Below are 23,991 nucleotides of genomic sequence, written 5' to 3'. Positions count from 1 at the left end.
CCAATCTTTCTGCAGAGGCTCGGCCTGACAGGACTTGAGGGCCTCCACCCCCTCCACCGTGACCTGAGAAGCCTGGGGGGTGTCACTCAGGTGTTCTCTTTCTCTTCCTGCAGAACATCGACATCACCAACTTCAGCAGCAGCTGGAACGACGGGCTGGCCTTCTGCGCCCTCCTGCACACCTACCTCCCCGCACACATCCCCTACCAGGAGCTCAGCAGCCAGGACAAGGTGCGGCCGTGCAGACGGGGAGGACGGCCCCTCGCGGGGGGCGGGGGGCGGGCCGCCAGCTCACCCCGTGGCTGATGACAGGCTCAGGGCTTGGCGAGGAGACTGGTCTGGGCAGTGCCACCCAGGCCAGGCCCGGCTCCTCCCCATCTGTCCAGGACCAGTTCAGTGCAGTTCAGTTCAGTCGCTCAGTCATGTCTAACTCTACAACCCCATGAACCACAGCACGCCAGGCCTCCCTGTCCATCACCAACTCCCGGAGTTCACTCAAACTCATGTCTACCTAGTCAGTGATGCCATCCAGCCATCTCATTCTCTGTCACCTCCTCCTCCTCCTGCCCTCAATCTTTCCCAGCATCAGGGCCTTTTCCAGTGAGTCAACTCTTTGCATGAGGTGGCCAGAGTATTGGAGTTTCAGCTTCAGCATCAGTCCTTCCAGTGGATATTCAGGACTGATCTCCTTTAGAATGGACTGGTTGGACCTCCTTGCAGTCCCAGGGACTCTCAGGAGTCTTCTCCAACTCCACGGTTCAGAAGCATCAATTCTTTGGCGATCAGCTTTCCAACTCTCACATCCATACATGACCACTGGAAAAACCATAGCCTTGACTAGATGGACCTTTGTTGGCAAAGTAATGTCTCTGCTTTTTAATATGCCGTCTAGGTTGGTCATAGCTTTCCTTCCAAGGAGCAAGCGTCTTTTAACTTCATGGCTGCAATCACCATCTGCAGCGATTTTGGAGCCCCCAAAAATAAAATCAGCCACTGTTTCCCCATCTATTTGCCATGAAGTGGTGGGACCGGATGCCATGATCTTAGTTTTCTGAACGTTGAGCTTTAAGCCAACTTTTTCACTCTCCTCTTTCACTTTCATCAAGAGGCTCTTTAGTTCCTCTTCGCTTTCTGCCATAAAGGTGGTATCATATGAATATCTGAGGTTATTGATATTTCTCCCAGCAATCTTGATTCCAGCTTGTGCTTCTTTCAGTCCAGCGTTGCTCATGATGTACTCTGCATATAAGTTAAATAAGCAAGGTGACAATATACAGCCTTGACGGACTCCTTTTCCTATTTGGAACCTGTCTGTTGTTCCATGTCCAGTTCTGACTGTTGCTTCCTGACCTGCATACAGATTTCTCAAGAGGCAGGTCAGGTGGTCTGGTATCCCCATCTCCTTCAGCATTTTCCGCAGTTTATTGTGATCCACACAGTCAAAGGCTTTGGCATAGTCAATAAAGTAGAAATAGATGTTTTTCTGGAACTCTGTTGGTTTTTCAGTAATTCAGTGGATGTTGGCAATTTAGTCTCTGGTTCCTCTCCCTTTTCTAAATCCAGCTTGAACATCTGGAAGTTCACGGTTCATGTACTGTTGGAAGCCTGACTTGGAGAATTTTGAGCATTACTTTGCTAGCTTGTGAGTTAAGTGAAATTGTGCGGTAGTTTGAAGATTGTTTGGCATTACCTTTCTTTGGGATTGGAATGAAAACTGACCTTTTCTAGTCCTGTGGAAAGGGATTAGATCTGATAGAGCACCTGAAGAACTATGGACAGAGGTTCGTGACATTGTACAGGAGGCAGGGATCAAGACCATCCCCCAGAAAAGGATGGGCTCGGTGTAGCCCAAGCCTACTGCCCCCAGTGCCCCGCCTCAGGGCCCCTCCTGCCCTTCAGATGACTTTGAAGACCCCCACAAGGGGAAAACTATTTCACAAGTGTTTCTTATTAGCTTTGGGGGTGTGCAGGCAGCTCAGGTCTGACCCTTCTTTGGGGGTCACTGCACAGCTGTGAGGGCGGGGGAGGGGTGGTCAGCGCAGCAGGCGTGGGTAGGCTGGTGGCCCTGCCCGGCCCACTCACTCACCCATCCCGCGGCTTCTCTTCCAGCGGAGGAACTTTACGCTGGCCTTCCAGGCGGCCGAGAGCGTCGGCATCAAGTCCACACTGGTGAGCCCTAACCCTGAGGGGGTGGCTGCCGGGCGGGGTCTGAGGCCGTTCGGGGCCCTGCGCCCGCTGCGAGGACTCCCTGGGGGGGTGCGGATGCCCCACCCACCCCCGTGCACCCTCTGCCTCACGCTGAGCACCCAAGGATGGGCCCTGAGCTGGGGGTGGCCAGGGCCACCGTCAGAGGTGCACCCTAGCAGCCCAGCCTGTGCCACAGTGGACGGCGGGGGCCCAGAGCACAGGGCGCCCCGGGGGCGTGGGCGGGGCGGGGCGGGGCTGCCCTGCTCAGGACAGACTGTTCCTGTGGGGGCTGCTGCATCGTTGGCAAGTCTGACTTCAAGGGAGAAAACACTGCATCCAAGTACAAAGCCAGCTCCTCCATACCCAGAGACGCACAGCTTAGGGTGTCCGCAGAGTGAGGGACCCCACAGGGCCAGGTCAGGAGTCCCCAGGGCTACTTTCCAGCCCGAGGGTACCTGTCACCTTCCTTGTAGCAACCAATGGCTTTGAACGAGTGTGTATACTCACCTCTGCCCTGCAGGAGTGTTCGCGCAGAGGTCCGTGAATGTGTCTTGCGAGCTCACAGAAGCACGTGGTTTTGAGAGGGTTCTGTTCGATTGTAAACGTAGAGACAGAAGTTACAGTTATGCAATGGTTTCCTTATCTGGAAGGTTCACGCCATGTGTAAAGTTCTGATGTCTAAAAAGCAGGCAGTCCCCCATCCTGAAAGCTTTCTGTTGAGGCTCTTCCACTGAACACACGCGTGTTCCTTCTTCCCGTCTGGCTGGCCCCACACTGGTCTGTGCTCTGCACCCCCAGTTCTCCGGTGGGGGCCTCCCAGGCCCAGCTCACAGCCCAGGCCCCCACCCGCTTCCCAGCAGCATCGGCCGCACCTGCAGGCCCCAGGGCCTCGGGGTCATGGCTGGGGACTGTGCAGCGGCCTGGGGGGCGCACACACAAGGCGACGAGCCTCGTTGGGCCTTGGGTGGCCCTGGGCACCTGGAGGGGATGAAGCCACGTCCTGCCCTCTGGCCTTTTTGACAGGCAGGGGGGTCCCGGAGCCCGTGGGCCACCCAGGCTCTCTAATAGCTGCTTCCTTCCTGTCAGGACATCAACGAGATGGTGCGGACGGAGAGGCCCGACTGGCAGAACGTGATGCTTTATGTGACCGCCATCTACAAGTACTTCGAGACCTGAGCTCCTGCAGCCCGTCACCGGGCCCAGTGCCCGCCGCTGCGTGCCTGGCAAACTTCCTGCGCCCCGGCCGCCCGCCCCGCGGAGACTCGGCCTGCAAACCTGCCAAGGTGTTGGAGCCGTGGCAGGAGGCTCGTCTGCCAGCCTGGGCACGCGGCTTCCTGTGCCTGCAGCTCCAGGGAGCACCTCGGCCGCCCACCCCCCCACAGAGAACCAGGGTTGGGAGCCTGCAGGGACCCGCCTGCCTCCCGCCCCCTGCTCCCAGGCCCCCAGGCTCCCGCTCGCAGACACATCAGCCGCCTTCCAGCTCCAAACCCGGTGCTGGCTACAGGGTCCTGACAGAGGAGAGTCCTCCACAAGCAGTTCTTGAGTTAGTGATTTTCTTATGAGCAATATTGTGGGGAAGAGCTTCTGTTCTTTTAGTACCAAAGTTAAATTGTTTTGTAAGCATAGTGAAACAGTAAGGCGGTGAAAGGACCAGCGTCGCGAGAAACGGGAGGAAAACCTGAGCGAGCCGAGGCCAAGACACGGCGACTTCAGCCCCTGCAGCGCTCGGACATGGCCCGCCTCCGGCGGGGTGGATGAAAGTGCCTTAGCTCTGCAGGCCGGGCCGCGTCCCGGTGACCAACCTTGGCCCATCCTGGGGCCCAGGAGCCACTGGGGTGACCTGTGTCCAGAACCCAGACTGGCAGCCGGAAGGGCGGCCCACACCCCGGGGGCTCAGGGCGAGGAGGCAGCCGGGTGGCGGGCGTTGCGGCTCCATGGGGCGGGAGGCTCTGGACCAGGGCGTGGATGGGCCGCCAGCCGGGCAGATGTGGCCAGGATAGGCTACTGGCCCCACTCAGCTGCTCCGCCTGGGGAGGCTCTGGGTGAAGCGCCATTGTCAGCTGTGGAGCAGTGCCTGGCCGGAGCCCAGGGGCCCCTGAGGCCGCCTGCTGGCCACCCTGCCAGGCTTGCCCTCACATCTGCTCTGTGGGCGCCACTGTGCCCGCCTGGTGGCCGTTGGGGAGAAGGGCCGCCCGCCACGTCTCTCCCCTCGGCGCGCTCTCCCGCACTCACGGTGGCCTGCGTGCCTGGCCTATGGCCGCGATTGAGTCTATTTATTAAGTGGGGGCTGCTTTCCTGTCCGGCGGAGACCCCCCAGGGTCTGCAGGCTGCTTGCTGTCCCTGATGGTGCCAGCTTTGGGGCCTGGGGTGGGGGCCCCGGTGTCCCCTGGGAGAGGACCCGGCTTCGACCCAGGGCTGGTGGGGCTGCAAGGAGGTCTCCCTGGGGCCCTGCTGCCTCCGACGACAGCCTGTGTGGCCAGGCCCTCGGTCTGCACGGGGGTCCCGTGAAGAAAGTGCAGGAGGCCCGTCTGGACGGCCTGGTCCCAGACATGCCGCTGGGCCCAGCCTGCCTGCAGCCAGGGTGCCAGGGGCCGCCTGCCTCCTCCCGCCAAGCACAAGCTTCCTGCAAAAGGCCCCGTGGGCTTCCTCTTGACCACAGGATTCTGCTGACTGACCATACCTTAAGTTTTGTTCTATTAAATACTCTTGGATGTATTAAAAGTGTTGTAACACATCAGTCTGGGCCTTTCTGGGTCACCGTGAACAGGACGCTCACTGCTTCCAGGGTCTGGCTGTGCTAGGAGAACAGCTGACCTGGAGCCCGCGGGTGAGGAAGTGTCCCAGGGCCCGTGGGGGGTGCCCGGCCATCTGCCTGCGTGGTGGGGGCATGGCCCGAGCGACCCCCGGCCCGGGCAGGCACCACACCCCCACTGTGGGCAGACGCTGCTCTGCTGGGGGAGGGCACCTTGAGGCTTGGGGGGTGTTTTCAGAAATGTGTCTTCTTGGAGATAATCTTGAGAATGTATAAAATTATAAAGAAAAAAAGCCAACTCCACAGTCGCAGTGCCCAAGCAGTGAGCCTCTCTTCCTCCTGTGGAGGGGCTGACCTCATGGCCCAGCTGCACCGCGTCACCTGGCACACGGCGCAGTCCCGGCGCAGTCCTGTTGGTGCGGGGCGACATGGGCACCTCTCCTGGGTCTGCGACCCCCTCCCTGGGTCAGGGCCTCGTCTGGGGAGGCCCGGAGCCCCCTCTGCCGCTGCCCTGCTGGAGGCCGTCCCACGGCGGCCAGAGACTCTGCACTGCACGCAGGCCCTGCTGCCATGCCGGCCGCCTCCACGGCGCTGGGAGGTGCAGGGTGTCCTGGGCTCGGGGAGGCCTGGTTGTGATGGGGCTGGGAGGTACGGGGCATCCCGGGCTTGGGGAGGCCTGGTTGTCCGAGGTGGTCCCTCAGTGGGGGCCCTGAGCCTGCAGGCCCCAGGCTCTGTCGGGCGAGGGGGGTGAGCAGGGTTCTCACTGGGGCCCAGGTCACTAGGAAAGCGCTGACAGCATCAGGACGGGGCTCCAGGCTTCCTGGTTCCAAGACCTGCCCCTTGGCTGGGAGTGCTTGGGGTGCTGAAGAAGGGCCAGGAACTGCGGGGCTGTGGGGGAGGCGTGCAGGGCCCTGCCTGCGGGCTGTGCCAGGCCCAGGGCACTGGGACCCCTGGATGGCGGCGTCTGCATCCTGTGTGTGTCTGGAGTGGTCAGGGTTTCACAGAGGGAGCCACCATGAGGTCTGGAGCCTCAGCTGGCAGACCAGGAGGGCCAGGGAGGGGTCTGGGGCCACAGGTCGCCAGCACCCATCAGGTAGGATGCAGGGACACACGGTCACCCCCAGGTCTGCCTCCATCTCCCGGGAGGGACCGCCTCTGCATAAGGGTAAGCCCAGGAAGGGCCCCCGTGGACCCTGCCCCCCCTCCCCCGTGAAGCGCAGTGGGGAGCTGCCTGCTGGGGGTGGGGCAGCTTTCATAACCTGGCCCTGCTCCACCTGGGCCTCAGGTTCCCTGCCCACAGGATGCCCACGGGGTTCCCGGAGTGGTCCCCTCCTGGGCCTGGCTTGGGCTGGGGTCTGCAGCCACTTGGTACGGGCGGTGGGGAGCCGCCTCCCATGTTTGCTCTCCAGGGCCTGGGAGCCCAATTTGGAGGCCCACGAGGCACGTGCCTCCACAGTTCCAGAGCCTCCCTTCGCAGAGGAGGGCTTGGCGGGCACTCGCGACGGCCTGGCAGCTCTCAGGGACCCTGGCCCCGGCACCCTGGGCGTGCTTCACCCCGTGTCTGGCCTCCTGCTCCTGGTGCAGCCCCGCTGCCCCAGAGCCGGCCCAGCTGGGGGCCAGAAGCCATGCAGGTGCATCCTGGACGGGAACACAGCCCGTGGGAGTGGGCTGGGGGGGAGCCCAGCTGGCCCCCCACCTGGCCTGAGCAGCTGGGCCCGGACGGAAGGAAGGGTGGGTGCCCACAGCTTCCACAGGCTGGCGCAGGGCTGGGCAGGAACGCCACGGCCCACGAGGGGCCTGCCGGGCACCCTGCCCCCATCACCTCGGTGTGGCTGCAGGCTCGCGGGGCTCCCCCGGCCTGGCTCGGCCCCGAAAGAGCGCGCTGGAGACCCCCAGGTGGCGGGCAGCAGAGGATCGCCACGGGGGACGCAAGACCTACTGAAGAGCCCCTCTCTGTGCCTGCCTCCTGTCATCCACTCCGAGCAGAGGCTTCACTGGGCACCCGGACAGAGGCTCGTGGCAAATGACACAGGACCACTGGAGCAGACCCCCACCCCTCCTGCCTCTGCTGAAAGACTGTGGACCCTGCTGTTTCCAGAGCAGATGGGTTCCAGCGCCTGGGGAGCTGGCTCTAGGGCTGGAGTCCCACTGGGCCTAGCTGACTGCCCGTCTCGAAGGCACAGCTACCCCAGGCCTGGGGCACCCATGCAGAGGAGGAGCTTCCCACCAGGCCCCGTGGGTGAAATCCAAGGGCTTTGGCCCTCTGGCCCAGGGGCTGGGCGCTGGCTGGGGCCAGGCCTCCCCTGCGGAGGTCTGGGCAGGAAGGCCATTGGCCCCCCGAAGGGAACTGGGGACCCACACTGGGGGGCTCAGGGGTGAGCGTGACCTGGTGTCGGCTGAGTGTTGGGCCCCGCCTTAGGAACCCCCGCCGACCCGTCTGGGCCCCAGGTGATTCTCAGGCAACTCCCTGGATGTTTGTTGAGTGAGGACTTGGGTGAATTCGGGCTGATGGGTGTGGGCAGAAGGGTTTTGTCCCCGCTGTAGGAGTTTATCCCACCAGAGGGCCTAGAAACCAGGGAGGGAAGCCGAGGGCCTGGAGGGGGGTCCCTCGTGGTCTGAGTGGTACAGCTCCAGGGGCGGCAGGACAGAAAGACAACAGCCCTACTCTGCAGGTGAGGCAAGGGGCCCCCCAAAGCCAGCGGGAAACAGCACCAGGGTCCTGGTCCCCCCACCGTCCACGGTGAGCGCGGGGCAGGGGGAGACAGAGCCAGCTGGGCTGGACCACGGCCCAGGGTTCCGGGGTGGGGCGAGGGGGCTGAGCGCGGTCCCTCTCCCCTGAGGTCTCAGGGTCCCATCCTGGTTCCCCCGGCCCCCCTCCTGTGCCTCCCTGTGCCTGGGGAGGAGGCCCCTGGACATCAGCAGAGATGGGGAGCAGGAGTCCCTGCTGGCTGAATGGGGCGGGGGACGAACTGGGGAGGCTGCACTCCCGGATGGAAGAGCCCCCGCTTCCCTCCCGCGGGTCCCGCGAGCCTGTGGGCTTGCTGCAGGGACAGCTGCCCTGCCCCCAACCTGGCCTCCACCCCGGGGGCCAGCAAACAGCGCCCCCACCCTGGGGTTCCTGCAAACCCTTGGCAGCGACACCCCAGCCTCAGAGCGGCTTGTCCTGCTGCACTCAGAACTGGGATGGCCCATGTCTGTCGAGAGTCAGGGTGGAAGAGGGGTCCCCTTGAATGGCTGAGCTGGAGACGGATGGACGTGGGGCGTTCCCATTCTGAATGACACAACCCTGGATCTGTGAGGCGGGCAGACGGAGGACTCCCAGGGCGAGGAGTCTGAGATTCCATGGGGTGGAGGAGGCCGAAGGTGACTCCTCCTCCTTTTGCTCAGAGAAGTTGGGGAGGGGGAAGAGCCTGACCTGAGGAGGACTCAGGGGTCACTGGAATGGGGGCGGCTTCTTAGAGGCCAATCTTGGACCAGCGAAGGGCCGTTGGGACTCAGGGAGGGCGGGCAAGGCTGGGGACCAGCCCCCAGGACCCTGGTTTAAAGCTGAGCTTTCTCTTTGCGGAACGGGAGCCGTGGAAAGGACCGAGGGGCGCCAGGCGCAGGGCACTTCCCGTTGGCCACACGGTGACACGGGGGCTGGCGCGCCTGGGGCTTCGCGGAGGAGGGGAGCGAGTGCGGGCCTGCGCCCTGGGCCGAGAGAATCGTCGGAGGGGACGGGGCGGGTGGCCTGAGCGGACGCGGGAGCCGGGAGCGCGGAGGGCGCGCAGCGGGCGCGAGGCACCCCGGGCTCCGCGCGGCGGGGCGGGCGGGCGGCGGGGCGGGGCGCGGGCCGCGCGGGGCTGGAAGCCGCCGGCGGGGGGCGCCCGCGGGCGGAGCCGGAGCCCCAGCGACGCCGAGGCCGCGGGCGCAGGCGCTCGAGCAGCAGGTCAGTGGGGCCCCGGGTCTGGGGTCGCAGGCGGGCGGCCAGGGTCCTCGGGCCGGGAGCGCGGGGCGCGGGCCCCCGCCTGCAGGCGCGCGGCCGCAGCGTCTCTTCCCGCCGCTCCGACAGCGGGTTCGAGGGCTGGGGTCCGCGCCCCGCCGGCGGCGGGAACGGCGGGCGCAGGGGCGGCTCAGCCCCATCGGCGGGCGCGGCGCGGACCCCTGCGGGCCGCCCCCGGGCTGAACCGGCAGGCGCGCGGGGCAGGCGGCGAGGGGAAGGGGCGAGAGGCGGCGGGGGCGCCGCCGGTGCGCCCGGGGCCCCGGGCCCCCGCCGAGCCCTCGCGGGGCGCAGAGGCCGGGCGGCGCGGAGCGGGCGGCCCCGCGGGCCGGGACTTCCACAGGCGGAGCGCCCGAGCGCCCCGGCGTCCCGGGGAGGCTGGGTGAGCGGACGGCGTCCGAGCGCCTGGGGCGCGGCGAGGGACGGAGCTGAGCGCCGGCCGAGCGCGGGCGCGTCCGGTGGGCGCTGGTGGCGGGAACCGGCCTCGGCGGCCCGCCCCGGGGGAGGCTGGGGTGGGGACCGTCCTGGCCGCCCGCCGGGGCCGCCCTGAGCCGAGGTGGGACTGGCGGGAACGGTGGCGGCCCTCGAGGAGCTTGGCTCCGGGTGCCCAGGGGATGGGGGCCGCCCAGGCCAATGAGCGGAGATGTCTGCGCTGGGGCGCGGCCACCGCGATGTAGACTTCAATTTCCCCGACTGTACAATGGGAGGAAGGCGGGGGCCGAGGGCTCCGCGGGGGAGAGGAGAGAAGCTGGGAGCGGAGGGCGTGTCCCCACCGCCTTTTCTCTGGACCGCAGCTGACCCCTGGGGGACGGCTCCCTTTCCCCATTTCAGGCGGCCCCCGAGCCTGCTTCCACCCACGGGACCTGTGCCCCTTTTTCGCGGGGATCCCAGGCTGCCCCCCGCCCTGCACCCGCTGTTAGAGCCTCCATGTCACTGCCCAGCCCAGCAGGGCTGACCCCGGGTGTCCGGCCCAGGGCCCGCGATGGACAGTTCTTGGGCGCACAGCGGGCTGGGCAGGTAGGGTGCTGTCGGGGGCTCCTCCTCCTGGGGTGGGCTGGAGAGGCTCTGCCCCGGGAGCCAGCCTGCATCCCGGGGTGTCTGCTCCTCCTCACTCTGCCTGGGTCCTCTGGAGGTCCCCAGGCTCTCCCAGGTCCCGGATGTCTCTTGGGCCGCTGGCCCGTCCCTGTGCCCGTAGAGCAGACCGTATGCTGGGCTGACCCGGCCTCCCTCTTCAGTGCTTTGGGAAGGCGGAGGACCGCCCACAAACTGGCGGGAGACAAGACTGGCCAGGTGAGTGTGTGGGCTTGCGCATTTCCTTTCTCCCGGGGGGGGGGGGGGGGGGGGCCCAGCCACCCTCTGGTCCGCTCCCTAGGAGCCCACAGCTCGCAAGGGCCGTGGGCGGCTTTGGGGCAGCCAGGGTAGCAAGGCCCGGACATCCAAACGCTCTGGTCTGGGTCCGCTCGCTGTGCTTCCTGCTCTGGCCAATCTGCCTTCTCATCCCATGAAACACGCGGGATGGTGCGCGAGGGGCTTCGTGTTCGGGGATGGGGGGCAGACTGGGGCCTGTGCTTGGGCTGGGAAACCCCAGAAAGAGGCTGTTTGGCTTGTGGGGCTGGGGGGCCATCACAAGAGAGAGCTGTCAGCAGAGGGCCAGGTGGACTAGCGGCAGGTGGGGAGCAGGCGCTTGGCTCCAGGGCATTGCACCCTGCAAACTGTGGGGCCCTGGGGCGGCCTTGGGCAGCGTCCACCGTGCAGGGCCATGGCCTCGGGGGCTTGCAGCACTGACGTGAAAGCTGCCAGCAGCTTTTGTTCTATCTAACATGCCTGACTCCCGAGTCCCCTGCCTCTGTGAGCTGGGACCGCCCGGCCAGGTGTCTTGTGGGCTCTGCCTGTCTGCTGAAATCTGTGCACCCGTGAGAGTCCAGGGCTGCAGGGCTAGAGGGCAGGCGAGGGCTTGAAGGCTGGCTTGAAAAGATGTTCTGCGCGGTGTGTGTGTCCGGTGACCCCGAGGAGACCGCGGGCCTCAGGTGCTGAGCTTCAGAAGGATGAGCTCCAGCCCCCGGGCCTGAGGAGTGCAGGTGGCCACAGGAGGGTTTGCCCTGGAATCTGGAAGGACAGCAGGAGCTTGGAGCTGCGATGCGGGGAGAAGCCCTCGCGGGAGACCGCTTGCCTCCCGGGTGGGGCTGGGAGGGTGCCGGGGTCCCCCAGTCGCCTCCCACAGTCGTGGGAGGACCCCTCGGGTGTGGAAGCTATGGGATCCTGACAGGGGCTGGAGGGGATGGGTGGAGGCAGGCTGCCCTCACTCTAGGGGCAGAGGGGCTGGGGGTCGGGGAGGCAGGGTGCTCCAGCTTTCCAGCCCTCCCACCCTGAGCCTTCCCTGACGCGCCTCAGAGCCTCACCCATCCCCAGAGCACTCTGCTAGATGGTTCTGGCCCGCACCCACTCCTGCAGGACAGGCCTGAGTGAGAAGCTGCTGGGCAGGGTCCTTCTGTGGCTCCGACCTCATTTGCCGCCCCCGTTGGTCCAGCCGTCCGTCCCTTGGAAGAGAGACGGCTTTGGGGTATGCTAGGCAGAGGCAGGCAGGGGCCACCCGGGTGCCTCCCCTGCCAGCAGGGTGGTGGTTTCTGCCCATCTTCACAGGAGGGTTCGCCTCTGGCCCCTCAGTAGCCTCTGCCAGCCGCAGGCGGGGACTGGAGCCACTGGGGGGTTGGGGAGCCAGCCGCTCTGGCCACCCACCCCCACCCACCCCCGGAGATGTGCCAGTGCCTTGGGGCCCAGAGGTGGGTCTGCCTCCCCCATCCCCTGAGTGGATGCCTCCACAAGCCCCGGGCACCGCCCCTTGAGCAGGCCAGCCCCCGCCAGCCCCCACGCCGGGCCTGCTATGGTCTGTCCCCGTTTGGAAAGCACGCCCCACCTTGCCCTCTTCAAGCACAGGAGCCGGTCCTGCCAGTTGAAGATTCACCTGGGAGGGCTCTGGGAGCCAAGACCCCCCCCAGGGATGTGCAGAGCCTGGGGGACACCCCTCAGGGTCTCAGAGCGTAGGTTCGAGGAGTGGGCACCCAGGGCCCTATGTGAGGAGTGGCCCCTTGGAGGGGATGCCAGGGGAGGTGGCCAGGGGGCGCCTTCTGAGGCTGGGGGGCCGGGCCTGCAGCCTGTCCGGCGTCTGGCCTGGACCCGAGGGGACGGGAGGCAGCCCGAGGCCCCCAGCAGGGAGAAGGGCCCTGTATGAGGCCCCAGGGCCTGCTGTGCGGAGGCCCTGTGGGGCGGGGCCCAGTGCAGGGAGCGCCCTCAGCCCTGCCCCTGCCCACATCCTGCCCTCAGGCTCTGAGAGCAGCGGCTGCACCCCGGGGGCCCTGGGGGAGGGATCGCCGGCCGGTACCCGCCTGGGGGCTGCCCGTGCAGAGTTCCTCGGGCTGGCAACCCTGCAGGACCAGAGGGAGGAGGCCCCCTGGCTCTTTCAGGTAGTGCTGGAGTCACTGCTCTGCTCCCACTGATGCGTTTGGAGAGGGGCCGGGTGGGTCCCAAGGCCCTGGGGGTTTGGGGGAGGCTCGTGCCCAGACTCGGGGCCCCCCGAAAGCCAGCGAGGGGCCCGTGGTTGGAGAGGAGCGCAGCTGCCCAGCTGTCTCTCCCGTGCTTGCTGCCCACCAAGCCCCCTCCGTGAGACAGAGGTCGGCGTTGCCCAGGCCACCTTCAGGCTCTCGACCTCCTGCTCTGTGAGGCCTGCGTGACGATTCTCGGTGCGTCCTCACGCCCCTGACGTTCCCGGCTCGCGTGCGTGTCGCACGCCGCTCTGTGTGCCTCTCGGTCCCCCTGTGGTTCCCTCCCAGGGTTTTCATTTCTGGTTCTGCCCGTCCCTTCCGGCGCTGCCAGCAGACCCTAACCTTCGATTGTCGTTTTCAGTCGCTGGATTGCCTCCGTCTCTTCGAATCAGTCCCTGTGTTTTAGCCACCGGTTGCTTGTCTGTCTTACCCTTCATTTTCCTCCCGTGCTTTGAAACTGTGCTTCGCAGGCTCTCAGAGTGGAGCTGAGGTCTTGGAGGTGGGGCGTGACCCGCACACCAGGCTGGGCAGCAGCTCTCGGGACGGCCTCCTGGGACGACAGCGCCGTAAGACCCCGGCCGTGGGCTCGGGCCGGGCAGCGGCTGGCAATGGGCTCCCTGGGCTCCGGCAGGCGAGGTGCTGCTGGGCACAGGGTCAAGTTCTCGGAAACACTTGCTGAGAAGCTAGTGGGGGTGTCTCAGGCTGGGGCTCTGGAGCCTGGGAAGAGGCCCAGCCTGGCTGTGACAGGCCCAGGCAGTCCCCCGGCCTTCGCAGTGTGCAGGGAGCTGTGTGCTAGCTGCCAGCCACCTCCGTCCAGCAGGCCCTGGGGGTCCACCTGCCATCGGGGCATGTGTACAGAAAGCCTCGCCAGTGGGACAGACAAGGATCCAGGAAGCATGTGGGTTTTGATTACATGGAGGTTTTAATCAGAGCAGCCAGGCTGGTGAGGGTGAGGAGGAAGGTGGCACGGAGCCTGTCTGCTGGGGACTCCTGTGGGGCTGCCCTCCCCAGGCTTAGCAGGCTGCCTCCCCGGTACGTGGCTCTGGCCTGCCATGGGATGGCTTCTGCCGTCTGCCCTGTCCCCAGCCAGCGACAATCACGAGGAAATACTGCATCATTAATACTTAATTGCCCCTCCTGGCTATCGACAGATGACTCAAGGATTAACGAGGGCCAACAGAGAGGGATGGGAAATTGCCAGATCCGGGTCCCAGCCCCAGCCCTGGTCCCTGGGCCTCCGACCTTCCTGTGGCTCTGGGAAGCCTCTGAAGGCGGGGCGGTGGGGAGGCACCCGAGGCCCCAGGAAGCCTCCTTGCTGCCATTTTCCTTAGGCATTTCCCCAGCGAGGTTCATGGGGCCCCCAGGCTCCTGCAGCCTCCTTTCCTGAGCTCCCCAGCAGGCTGTCTGAGCCTGGGCTCTGGGGTGGAGTCCGGGGGGAAGCTGGGGGACAGACAGCTCAGGTCTGGGTGGTCAGCGGGGGTCTGGAGCCTGGTTCTCCTGAGCTGTGCGCGTTGACTCCCAGTTCCTATCAGTGACACGTGACCAGCTTGAAACAGGCCGTCACGGGAGCATTGATACCTAGAAAAGTCCAGGCTGACTTGCAGTCTGACAGCTGGGACGCTCCGGCGGAGCTATGCTCGCAGCTGCGGGAGGCAGACAGTACCTGGGATGCAGGGGCACACTGGCTCCTCGAGGGCTGACCTGGGCAGGAGGACACCCCCGGCCCCTGGTGTTGGCAGGAGGGCAGCTCCAGTTTAGAGGCCTGGGCACCCCAGGTGCAGAAGGTGATGGGGACAACCTGTGGATTAGAGGTCCCGGGAGGTGCTCACCGGAGGGCTTGACTTGCTTGGCCGAGCATCCTGGCTCTCGTGGGGTCAGCCAACATCCAGGGCAGGTGCTGGCGATGTTCCTCCATTACTGGGGCTCCAGACAGAGGGCCCAGACAGTCCAGCTTCAGCTCCCCAAAAACATGGTGCCAACCTGGGTCAGCCGGCCCCGGAGCCCTCTGTCTGAGAGACAGGCCGGGCCCGAGTCAGGCGTCCAGTGTGGGCCATGTGCCACCAACACGGCTTCCCCGGGAGAGGCCAAGGCAGGGCAAGAAGGATGGCAGGGGTTTGGCAGGAGGCCAGCGGCTCACTGGTGGGGGGACACAGGTCCCTGGGGTCTGGCGCTGGACCCGGAAGGCCCCCCAGAGGGGAGCCTGCCCCTTTGCTCTGGTGGGAGGATGGCGAGACCTGGACGCGGAGCTTCTGCGGTCAGGTGTCCCGGGGGATTGCTGCTCCGGGCTGCCGACCTGAAGCACCAAGGGACACCGTGTGGCCAGAGGCTGCACCAGGAAACTCGGTCCACCCCATCTCTGCCGCTGGCCAGCTCTGTGAGCTGCTGGCCGGCACGTGCCCTGTGCATAGCAGGGACTCGGTGGGACTTGTTCGTGGTGGCTGGCAGGCCTGGGAGAACCCGCAGGCGGCAGGGACCCCTCCGTTTGTCATGGGCTCCGTCTGCTCTCTTCTGCTCCCTGCTGCTGAGTCATGGGGTGCCCACCACTGGCTGCAACTGCCGGAGGCGGGTGCTCAGAAGGGAGCTGGGGGTCCTCTGTCGCAGCGCCACAGCACCTCCTGGACGGGGTGAGGGGACCCAGCCCTCTGAATGCAGCTAGGGGCCACGAGCAGCCTTCTCCCAAGGTGGTCTGTCCACCCGATGCCTCGTGTCCTGGAGGACAGACAGGCCAGGCAGCCCCCAGCCCACATCTGGGCACCTTCGGGCTTCCTGTCCCCGCGGCCGGCGGCCACCACTGCCCGTGCACACCTGGACCCCTAACCCTAACCCTAAGGGGCAGGAGGAGGGTGGACTTGGCACAGGGGACCCTGCTGGCCACATGACGGAGTGTGACGGGGCAGCAGAGGCGGTGGAGAGAGGCCTCTGAGTGGCGGGGTGAGCGAGGACCGTTCCACCAGCTCAGGGGGTCCCTGGAGGCGGGCTGCTTCTGCAGAGTGCTGTGGCGGATTCTTGACACCAGGATATTTTGACTCGGGTGGGGGGAGCTGTTTCCCACGTGCTCATTTCCTGCCTGTAGAATCGGGTGAGAGCCTAAATGGCCCCGAGAGGCCACAGGGGTCCAGCCCTCCCACTGTGTCAGTGGGGAAACCGAGGCGGTTGCCGTGCTGGCTTCCTGGCTGAGCACCCCGCAGGCGGGGAGGAGGCGGCGGGCGGGGCTGCGGGGCTGCGGGGCGCCCCGCCCCGCCACGCATCCGCCCCCAGCGGCCCCTCCGAGCCTGCAGCCCGCTGCGCTCCCAGTGGGGCGCCTGCCGTGGGAGCAGCGCGGGCCGCTGGGCCGCTCCCGGCTCGCAGGGACGGAGCGCCAGCTGAGTGAGGCGGGTGGTCCCGGCAGACCCAGGGGTTTGGGGGGGCGGTGGCGGGGCTGCCACAGAAGGCTGGAGCCCCGGGGGCGGCAGAAGAGACTCACCTGTGCGAGGTCTTGGCTCCGCTGGGAGAGGAACACTCGGGCCGGCGCCTCCTGTGGGGGGCTTTGGGCGGCTGGGGCCGGGGGCTGCCCGGACATCTCCAGCCGTGCCCGGGGGTCCAGCTCCTCCCGAGACTTCTCTCTTGGCAGGTGTCTCAGGACCTGAAGCAGAGCTGAGAGATGCCGCAGGAGCACCTGCAGGGGGCCTGCGTTCTGGAGACGCGCCGTGGGCGGTGAAGCGTGCTGGGGCGCCCCCCGACCGCCCGCAGGGTCGCCCGGCTCCTGCGCAGAAGGGGCTCGGGGCCTGGGCGGGGCCGGCCGAGCCGCAGCTATGGACCGAGCGCTGGCGCGGCCCGCGTCCTCGCTGAGCCCGCCCGCCGGCCGCCGCGCACGCCATGTACGGCTTCTCGGTGTACATCGCGGTGGAGCTGGCCATCGCCGTGCTGGCCATCCTGGGCAACGTGCTGGTGTGCTGGGCGGTGTGGCTCAACAGCAACCTGCAGAACGTCACCAACTACTTCGTGGCGTCGCTGGCGGCGGCCGACATTGCCGTGGGGGTGCTCGCCGTGCCCTTCGCCGTGACCCTGAGCACCGGCTTCTGCGCCGCCTGCCACAGCTGCCTCTTCTTCGCCTGCTTCGTGCTGGTGCTCACACAGAGCTCCATCTTCAGCCTGCTGGCCATCGCCATTGACCGCTACATTGCCATCCGAATCCCGCTCCGGTGAGTCCTGCTCCTGGGGTGCCTCATGCCGGGGACCGCACCCGTGAGGGGCTGTGCCGGGGGTCAGAGCGAACCAGGGTCAGGGTGAACTCTGGGGTCACGGCGAACTCAGGGGTCATGGTGAACTCAAGGGTCAGGATGAACCCGGGGTCAGGGTGAACTCTGGGGTCCAGGTGAACTCGGGGATCAAGGTGAACCAGGATCAGGGTGAACTCTGGGGTCAGGGTGAACTTGGGGGTCAGGGTGAACTCGGGGATCAAGGCGAACCAGGGTCAGGGTGAACCGGGGGTCAGGGTAAACTCAGGGGTCATGGTGAACTCGGGGGTCAGGGTGAACCAGGGGTCAGTGTTTGGTCTGGTTTCAGTGTGTCGAGCCGGGGACGGGGCTGTGGGGCTGCCCGGGGCTTGGTACGGCCAGCAGTTGTGCTGTGCTGGCTGATTGCTGTGGGCGTGGGCCAGGCTGGTCCTCCCCAGGGCTACCCATGTGTCCAGGCCTGTGGCTGGCTGCATCTGGGCCTCCCGTCACAAAGCGTGATGCTGGATTGGGGTGAGCCCCACGGGAAACCACCCCTCCGGGCCACCCTGCACTTTGCAGGTTAGGAAAATGACCCCGAGGGGAAGGACTTGGCCAGATGCCTCCTTGAGTTATTTGGACCTCTGTGCAAATTGTGCTTCTCATTCACTGCGTACTCAGGGCTGGTGGGGTTTTCCTGGTGAAACTTTTGTGAAATGACTTCAGGCAAGTGTTGTGGAAACAAAGACCCTCCCGAGACTGAGTTCACTTAAATGCAGCCTCCACCTACACCACCACCAACCCTTGGCCGGGCTAGGAAGCCGCCCCTTCCCACCCCACCCCACCGAGGGAGTAGGGGAGCGGGGGCTTCGGCCCTACCTCCCTGCCCCTCTGTTCTGGGGCTGAGCCCCACAGCCTTGATGGCGACAGCCCCGAGGCGGGTGGTGAACGCTAACAGGTGGCACCTGGTTACAGAGCAGCCCTATGCTGGGCTGAGGGTGCCCCGGCCAGGCTGGGGAAGAGGCTCGATGAGCAAGTGGAAATGTCGAGTGTCGAACCCAAGGGCATTCTTAGAGGTCATTTCCTCACATCATCTGGGTGGGAAAACGAGACAGAAGCGTCAGCCCCCAGGGCCGTGCAGCAAGCTGGCAGCACAGCCAGGACCTGGTCTGGGAAGGAGCGCGCCTGCCACCCTGTGACTGCGGTCCTTTGCGGGCTTGCTCACAGGGTGGCCCCAGGCCCCCAGGTCAGGTGGCCATTACTGCCCCTGGGCTCTTGTGGGACAGCAGATGCCCACCTGCTGCTCAAACAAAGAAGGACCCGGGCCCTGCATGGTGCTCCAGGGATGCCGTGTCCTGGGAGAGCCTAGGACTCTCGTCAGAAGGAAAGGTGACCCCGGTCCTAACCGAGGACTAGCCTGAATAGCGGGCTGGAGTCCAGGCTGGTCCAGGACACAGAGGTTGGTCTGACTGACGTCCCTTTCCTGGCCAGCGCCGGTGCGGCCCTGATTCAAGCAAGGGACGGCGGGTCTGGGGGCGATCAGGGTTAGCTGCTGATCGCAACAGAGAAGCCTGTTTCTTCTTTCTCTTGTATATTCTCTGAGAGTCACAAGCCCCAGCCTCCCTCCCCGGTGCAAGCAGGTGGCCCGTGCCATGTGACAGTGGGGAGTCCGCTGCCCTGCTCTGGGCCCGTTTTTCATCTGTCCCAGGGGCCGGGTCTCTAGCCCTTGGCGCTCACAGAGGTGTTTTGAGGGCCCAGTGAGTGGCCTGGAGTGGTGGGGCCCTGCGAGAGGGTGGTGGGAGGGTGGATGGGGATTCAGGCCTTTCTGAAGCTGCGGGAGGCTCAGAGCCATGGGCCTGGCCACCCCTCCCCAGCCCCGCCTGCCTCCCGGGCCCCATGACCTTCAGGAGCGGGGCCTAGTCCCACCCTGACCTCAGCCATCTGAGCTCCACGAGGCAGGGCTCTGGAGGGGCCAGCCTGGCTCCCAGGTCAGGCAGCCGCGGGCTGACGGTGGAGGTGATGTTCGTCCCTTTGGGGCCGGGCGCCACCGCTGCCAGGATGTGACCTCATGTCTCCGCTCATCCCCGGCCGGCGGCGGCTGTGACCCTCCTGTTGGTCGGGAGGATGCCAGCGGCTGCTCCGAAGGAAAAGTGTCTCCTGACCCTGGGACTCAAGGGCCCCGGGACGCGAGGGCCGGGGGACAAGGCGTGGGGCGGTGTCTGCTGGGGCACCCGAGAACAGGCCAGACATGAGGAGGATGAGAGAGGCAGGCGGGAGCCTGGAGCTCCTGGCAGCTCCGGGGCCACTGCCAGCTCGGGACACCTGTCCCTGCCCTCTCCCGCGGGAAGCCAGCCCGGCCCGTGCGCCATCTCCTGCCCCGCTCAGGAGGCCCGCTGGCTGCCCTGGAGTCCAGCCCCTGATGATGCTGTAAGGTGCCCGTCCCCAGGCCCGCCCCATCCACCACTGATTTCTCTTTAAAACAGAAGAGTGCAGCTTTAGAAAGGTCTCCATGTGCATCTTGTGTGCATGGGCCCTGCTGAGCGAAGGCAGGGCCTGCCCAGAGGCGGGGATGGGTGCTCTCCATGTCCCCGGCGGACAGATTCCCAGGGGAACTCCAGGGCCACCTCCCTCCTCTCTCGTTAGCCCCCGGCGACCGCTCTCTGCAGACCCTGGGGAGCAGCCTCCTCGTGGGGCAGCAGAGTCCCGGGGCCAGGTCAGACGAGCGCCCTGGCTTCTGAGTGGGCGTTGGAGAGGGTGCTCCCTGCAGGGTGTGATGCCAAGCCTGCGGGGGCACACCGGGATGCACTCTGGTGTTGGGGGGCAGGTGTCATGGGGGGGCCCCGCCTGGGCAGACGCCCCAGGGAAGGAAGGAGCCTGCGGGCGGGCCCTGGGCAGGAAGACAGAACAGGTGAACGGGCCCACAGGGGCTTGTGCAGCAGCTCAGGCCTGTCCGTGCTTGGGAGGGAGAGTGGGTTTCAGCCATGGGCCACGGGCGCCTTTGGACGGCTGGGGAAAGCTCTGCTGTCTCCTGACTGAAGGGCAGGTGCGCACTGAATCCCAGCGAGAACGGGGCGGGTATGACTGGGTCAGTGGGAGAGACGGGGCCCCCAGGAAGCGTCAGCGGCTCCAGGTGTGGCTGTGCCAGCTCCCTGCGACGCCTCCGGGCCCCCAGGACCCTGCAGCGCTGGCTGGCCTGGGCGCACCCCCGCCCGGTAGGCAGGTAGGCTGTCTGAGGCCCCGAGGGGCAGGACGTGATCACCTCAGTCACAGACACAGCCTGGGGGCCGCCGCTGGGCCAGGCTGGGGCGCACCCGTGGCTCCCAGTTGGAGCCCAAATGTTGACCCGGTCCCCTGGGAGCCTGGGTCCAGGGCTCTCGGTCTAAGAGGCTTTCTTTTGAGTAACAAGATTAATCTGTCTGGGCACTCCTTAAATAAAGAACTGCACGTATTAAAACATCAAAAGGAAGAGGAGCTAGCATGGTGAGGAGCTGGGCCCTGGCCGCCACCCCCACCCCTACCGCCTTCCGGGAAGGCAGGGCTGGGACTCCTCCAGACATCCTCTGCCCACAGTGTCTGCTCCTGTCCCAGGAGGGGCTTCCCTTACAGCATGCAGCGGCAGACTTCCCCTCCTGGGTTTCCTTGTCTGCACGGAGACAGCTGGACAGCAGGACTTTTTAAACTGTGTCCCCAGCAGCCTTCATGCTGGGCCCCGGCTCCCCCCGCACCCCCCGGGTTCACTGACTCAGGGAGTGTCAGTAAGCCTCCTCTTCCTTAGCAACTGCACTCTGGGACTGCAGGTGAGAAGGTTTGCTTCTGCTTGATTGCCTCCAGTGACAGGAGGGTCGCCCCTGCCCAAGGCAACTCCCTCACCTTTAACCACGACCCACCTGCCCGTGGTTCCCACCCACTGACCCTCTGCTCTGCCCTCATGGGACAGAACTCCAGGCCCCGTGTTCTTAGTCACATTTTACAGACGAGGAAACTGAGGCTCAGAGTGGCAGAACATGGCTAAACAGGAATGCACCCATGCTAGAAGCCAGATAGGGGTATGCTTTTCTCAGAAAAATGTCAACATTAAAATAGCCTTCTATTCAATGAGATCATATAAATTACTGTTTGCGGAGTACTAGAAACTGTGCCTAGCACACAGCAAGTGCTACGTAAGAATTAACTGGAAAAAAAATAAATAACCTCTGACCTTACACTGGACGCTCCAGAACCGGAAATAGGGCCGTGTAGGCTTTCTGTGGCTTGGGCGAACTGGGCAAGCCTGTGACCCTCTTCCTGCCAGAGGCACCCAACCCCGCAGTGAGTGGGGCCGCAGAGCTCGGGAGAGTGGCGTCCTGCTCGGGCACTGGTTGGGCTCAGAACTGGCAAACTCACCTTGGCCCGAGTAGCCTCTGGGCTCCTGGAGTGTCCACGGCAAGGCCACGCCTCTCCTGGGGACTCAGTTTCCCCACCTAGAGAATGAGGGGTTAGATGAGAGGTCAGAGGCTACCAGGTTTTCTTTTCTCCTTAATGTGAATCAGCTGACAAAATCTAACCCGTGGGCGATCTTACCCGGCCCCCGAGGTCCTGCAGCGCCGGGCAGGCCGTGTGGTGGTGGGGCGCGGGGGAGCCGAGCGGTGTCTGGAGCCTCCTGCACACTCGGTCACGCCTCGCACCTGTGTGGCCTGCAGGCCCCGTGTCTGCTCCCCCTTGAGCTGGTCTCTGCGGAGACTTCCAGTCCTGGAACTGAGGGAAGCGAGCTTTACCGGTAGAGGTTGGGGAACCAAAGCCCTGAAGCACAGCTTACCCCTCAGAACACTGAGGCTGCCCTCCTCAGTCTGGGACATGAGTGTTTTTGACTGCCTGTTCTTTAAAATCTCTGCCGTCTTGTTCTCAAACTGATTTATTTGGCTGCTCCGGGTCTCCTGTGCACGTGGGATCTAGTTCCCTGACTAGTTCCCTGATCTAGTTCCCTGACTAGATAGAACTCAGGTCCCTTGCATTGGGGGCTTGGTGTCTTACCCACAGGACCACTAGGGAAGTCCCTGCCATCTCTTTTCATTGGCGTCAGCTTCTGGGCCGGCGGGTCCGGCCTCTGCCTGAGTATGGCCCTCCAGAGTACGGAGTGATTTGGGCCAGATTACTTGTCTCTGGACCTCAGGATCTCAAGCAACTGCATCCTCTTGAATGTGAAGGCTGCTGTACAAACGTTAAGACATCCTGGCCTCTCTCCAGAGGGCTGTGGGCAGATCTGGAAGGAAGATGAGCGTCTCATCTGGCCTGGGACCTCCACCCTTCCCCTTCCCATCTGTGCTGCCTCTCCCTGGGGGGCTTCTGGGGAGCCCAGGTCAAGTAGGAAAGGAACAGCTTGGAGCACAGGAGGTGTGACCCACCGACAGGCTGGATCTGGCTGATGCTGTCCCCAGCCGGCGACCACCCTCCTGGCCCTTCCCACGCTACAGGGAAATCCATTCTAGCAGCACCTAAGATCGACGTGGAGGTTATAACTTCTCCTCTCCCCCTTCCCAAGGCACATTAGCTCCTTCTAACCAAACCAAGTCGAGGACTGCAGTCATCAGAGGACACTGAGGCCGGGAGGCGGAAAGCGCCTGGTCCAAGACCTCGGAGCCGGTGGGCAGGTCGGGGGCGGGCGCCCAGGGTCCTCTCTGACACGGGTCCCCTCTCCCCAGGTACAACGGCTTGGTGACGGGCGCGCGGGCCAAGGGCGTCATCGCCGTCTGCTGGGTGCTGTCCTTTGCCATCGGCCTGACCCCCATGCTGGGCTGGAACAACTGCAGCCCGCAGGAGGGCCGGAACGGCTCCCGGGCCTGCGGGGAGGGCCAGGTGGCCTGCCTCTTCGAGGACGTGGTGCCCATGGGCTACATGGTCTACTACAACTTCCTCGCGTGCGTGCTGCTGCCACTGCTGCTCATGCTGGGTGTCTACCTGCGCATCTTCCTGGCGGCGCGGCGGCAGCTGGAGCAGACGGAGAGCCAGGCGCCGGCGCGGGGGCCGCGGGCGCGGTCCACGCTGCAGAAGGAGGTGCATGCCGCCAAGTCGCTGGCCATCATCGTGGGGCTGTTCGCGCTGTGCTGGCTGCCCCTGCACGTCATCAACTGCTTCACCTTCTTCTGCCCCGCGTGCGGCCACGCCCCGCCCTGGCTCATGTACCTGACCATCGTCCTCTCCCACGGCAACTCGGTGGTCAACCCCTTCATCTACGCCTACCGCATCCGCGAGTTCCGCCACACCTTCCGCAGGATCGTGCGCAGCCACGTGCTGCGGCGGCGGCGCGAGCCCTTCAAGGCGGCGGACCCCGGCGCCCGCGCCCTGGCGGCTCCCGAGGAGCGCATGGGCCTCCGCCTCAACGGCCACCCCCGCGGGGGCGTCTGGGCCAACGGCAGCGCCCCCCTGCCCGACGGCCCCACCCTGGCGCTGCCCAGCGCGGGCAGCGCCCGTGGGTCCCACCAGGACATCCCGGACCTGCAGCTCCAGGGCCTGTGCCCAGAGTCCCTGGGTCCCGGGGGGCCCCGGGGTGGAGCAGGAGTGTCCTGAGGACTGCCAAATCCGCCCCTTCTGAAGGGAAGGAACTCTTTCTCCTCCCATTTGGGAGGACCAGTCAAGCTGGGAGCAGAGTGCATGTGCCGAGACCCCCTTTCTCACGGTCGGTTCCCACTTTGGACCGAGGAGGCCTTCCCCCCACCGGCTGGAGCAGCATGAGGTCCAGCAAGAAGGATCTGGAGTCCGTGGAGGCGGCCCTGCACCAGGCCAGGGCCGGTTCCCAGCCCCTGAAGCACGTCCAAGAGCCGTGTGTCTCCGCAGAGCAGGCTGACTGGCCTGAGGCTGGGGAATGACCCCAAAGGGCCCCCTGCCACACTCACCCCCACTCTCCCGGCTTTCCAAGGGTTCAGAGCTGCTGTGCTTGGTGGTGGCCTTGGACTCTTTTTGCTTTTCCAGGAGCAAACGACAGCCCGTGGAAACACTGTATTTTGCCTTCCCTCCCTGGCCGCTGGCTCCGTTTCAGTCCTGCTGCTTACCTGGCCGCAGGCGGCCCCCACTGCCCTGAGTGGCCGCGCGTTGCCTTTGAGGGCAGGGATGTAGGGGGTCCAGGGCGCGGGTGCAGGGAGGCGGTCAGGGCCAGCCAGCGGGGGTGAGTCTAGGTGGCTCGGAGCTGCCCAGGCAGAGGCCCTCTCTAACTGCCTTGCCCTCTGAAGGGAGTATTATTCTGTTGTTTTTTTCTGAGATAAAATAAAAATGAGCCACATTGTGTTTTAAGCATGTCCCGTGAGAACAGTGTCTGAGCTCCTTTCCCTGCCCACAGTCAGGCCTACCACACACCTACAGGTCTGCTGCA

General features: G+C 65.1%; 2 protein-coding genes across 15 annotated transcripts in view; both read left to right on the top strand.

Annotated features, from left to right (window-relative positions):
- Positions 1–3,506, top strand: part of SPECC1L (sperm antigen with calponin homology and coiled-coil domains 1 like) — an 84,480-nt gene extending 80,974 nt beyond the window's left edge. For all 9 annotated transcript variants that reach the window (XM_055404850.2, XM_055404856.2, XM_055404855.2 and 6 more), the window contains 3 exons: positions 114–230; positions 2,109–2,168; positions 3,273–3,506. In XM_055404850.2, the coding sequence (XP_055260825.2) occupies positions 114–230; positions 2,109–2,168; positions 3,273–3,362 (267 nt within the window). In that variant the 3' untranslated portion in view covers positions 3,363–3,506. The remainder of the gene's footprint in view (positions 1–113; positions 231–2,108; positions 2,169–3,272) is intronic.
- Positions 3,507–8,361: 4,855 nt separating this feature from the next.
- On the top strand, positions 8,362–23,908 carry ADORA2A (adenosine A2a receptor). Of its 6 annotated transcripts, none has more exons than XM_088828368.1 (4): positions 8,362–8,866; positions 10,113–10,207; positions 16,067–16,637; positions 22,328–23,908. In XM_088828368.1, exons 3-4 carry the CDS (start codon positions 16,312–16,314, stop codon positions 23,190–23,192), a joined length of 1,191 nt encoding a protein of 396 aa, XP_088684494.1. In that variant the 5' UTR covers positions 8,362–8,866; positions 10,113–10,207; positions 16,067–16,311; the 3' UTR covers positions 23,193–23,908. The 6 variants fall into 6 exon arrangements, with proteins under 6 accessions (XP_088684494.1, XP_055260925.1, XP_055260922.1 ...); XM_055404950.2 differs by having other exon boundaries at positions 10,050–10,207; XM_055404947.2 differs by having other exon boundaries at positions 9,749–10,207.
- The last annotated feature ends 83 nt before the right edge of the window (positions 23,909–23,991 follow it).

This window comes from Moschus berezovskii, chromosome 19 (genome assembly GCF_049115385.1).
Source record: "Moschus berezovskii isolate FMDL1 chromosome 19, NW_MosBer_1.0, whole genome shotgun sequence".
Taxonomy (NCBI): Eukaryota; Metazoa; Chordata; class Mammalia; order Artiodactyla; family Moschidae; genus Moschus; species Moschus berezovskii.
Note: the sequence above shows the minus strand (reverse complement) of the source record. Positions and strands in the feature narration are given on the sequence as shown.

Excerpts from the sequence above, each read along its gene's own strand:
- ADORA2A (XM_055404952.2), top strand. The coding sequence starts at position 16,312 with ATGTACGGCTTCTCGGTGTACATCGCGGTGGAGCTGGCCATCGCCGTG. Across the intron at positions 16,638-22,327 it reads GCCATCCGAATCCCGCTCCG|GTACAACGGCTTGGTGACGG; the intron begins GTGAGTCCTGCT and ends CCCTCTCCCCAG.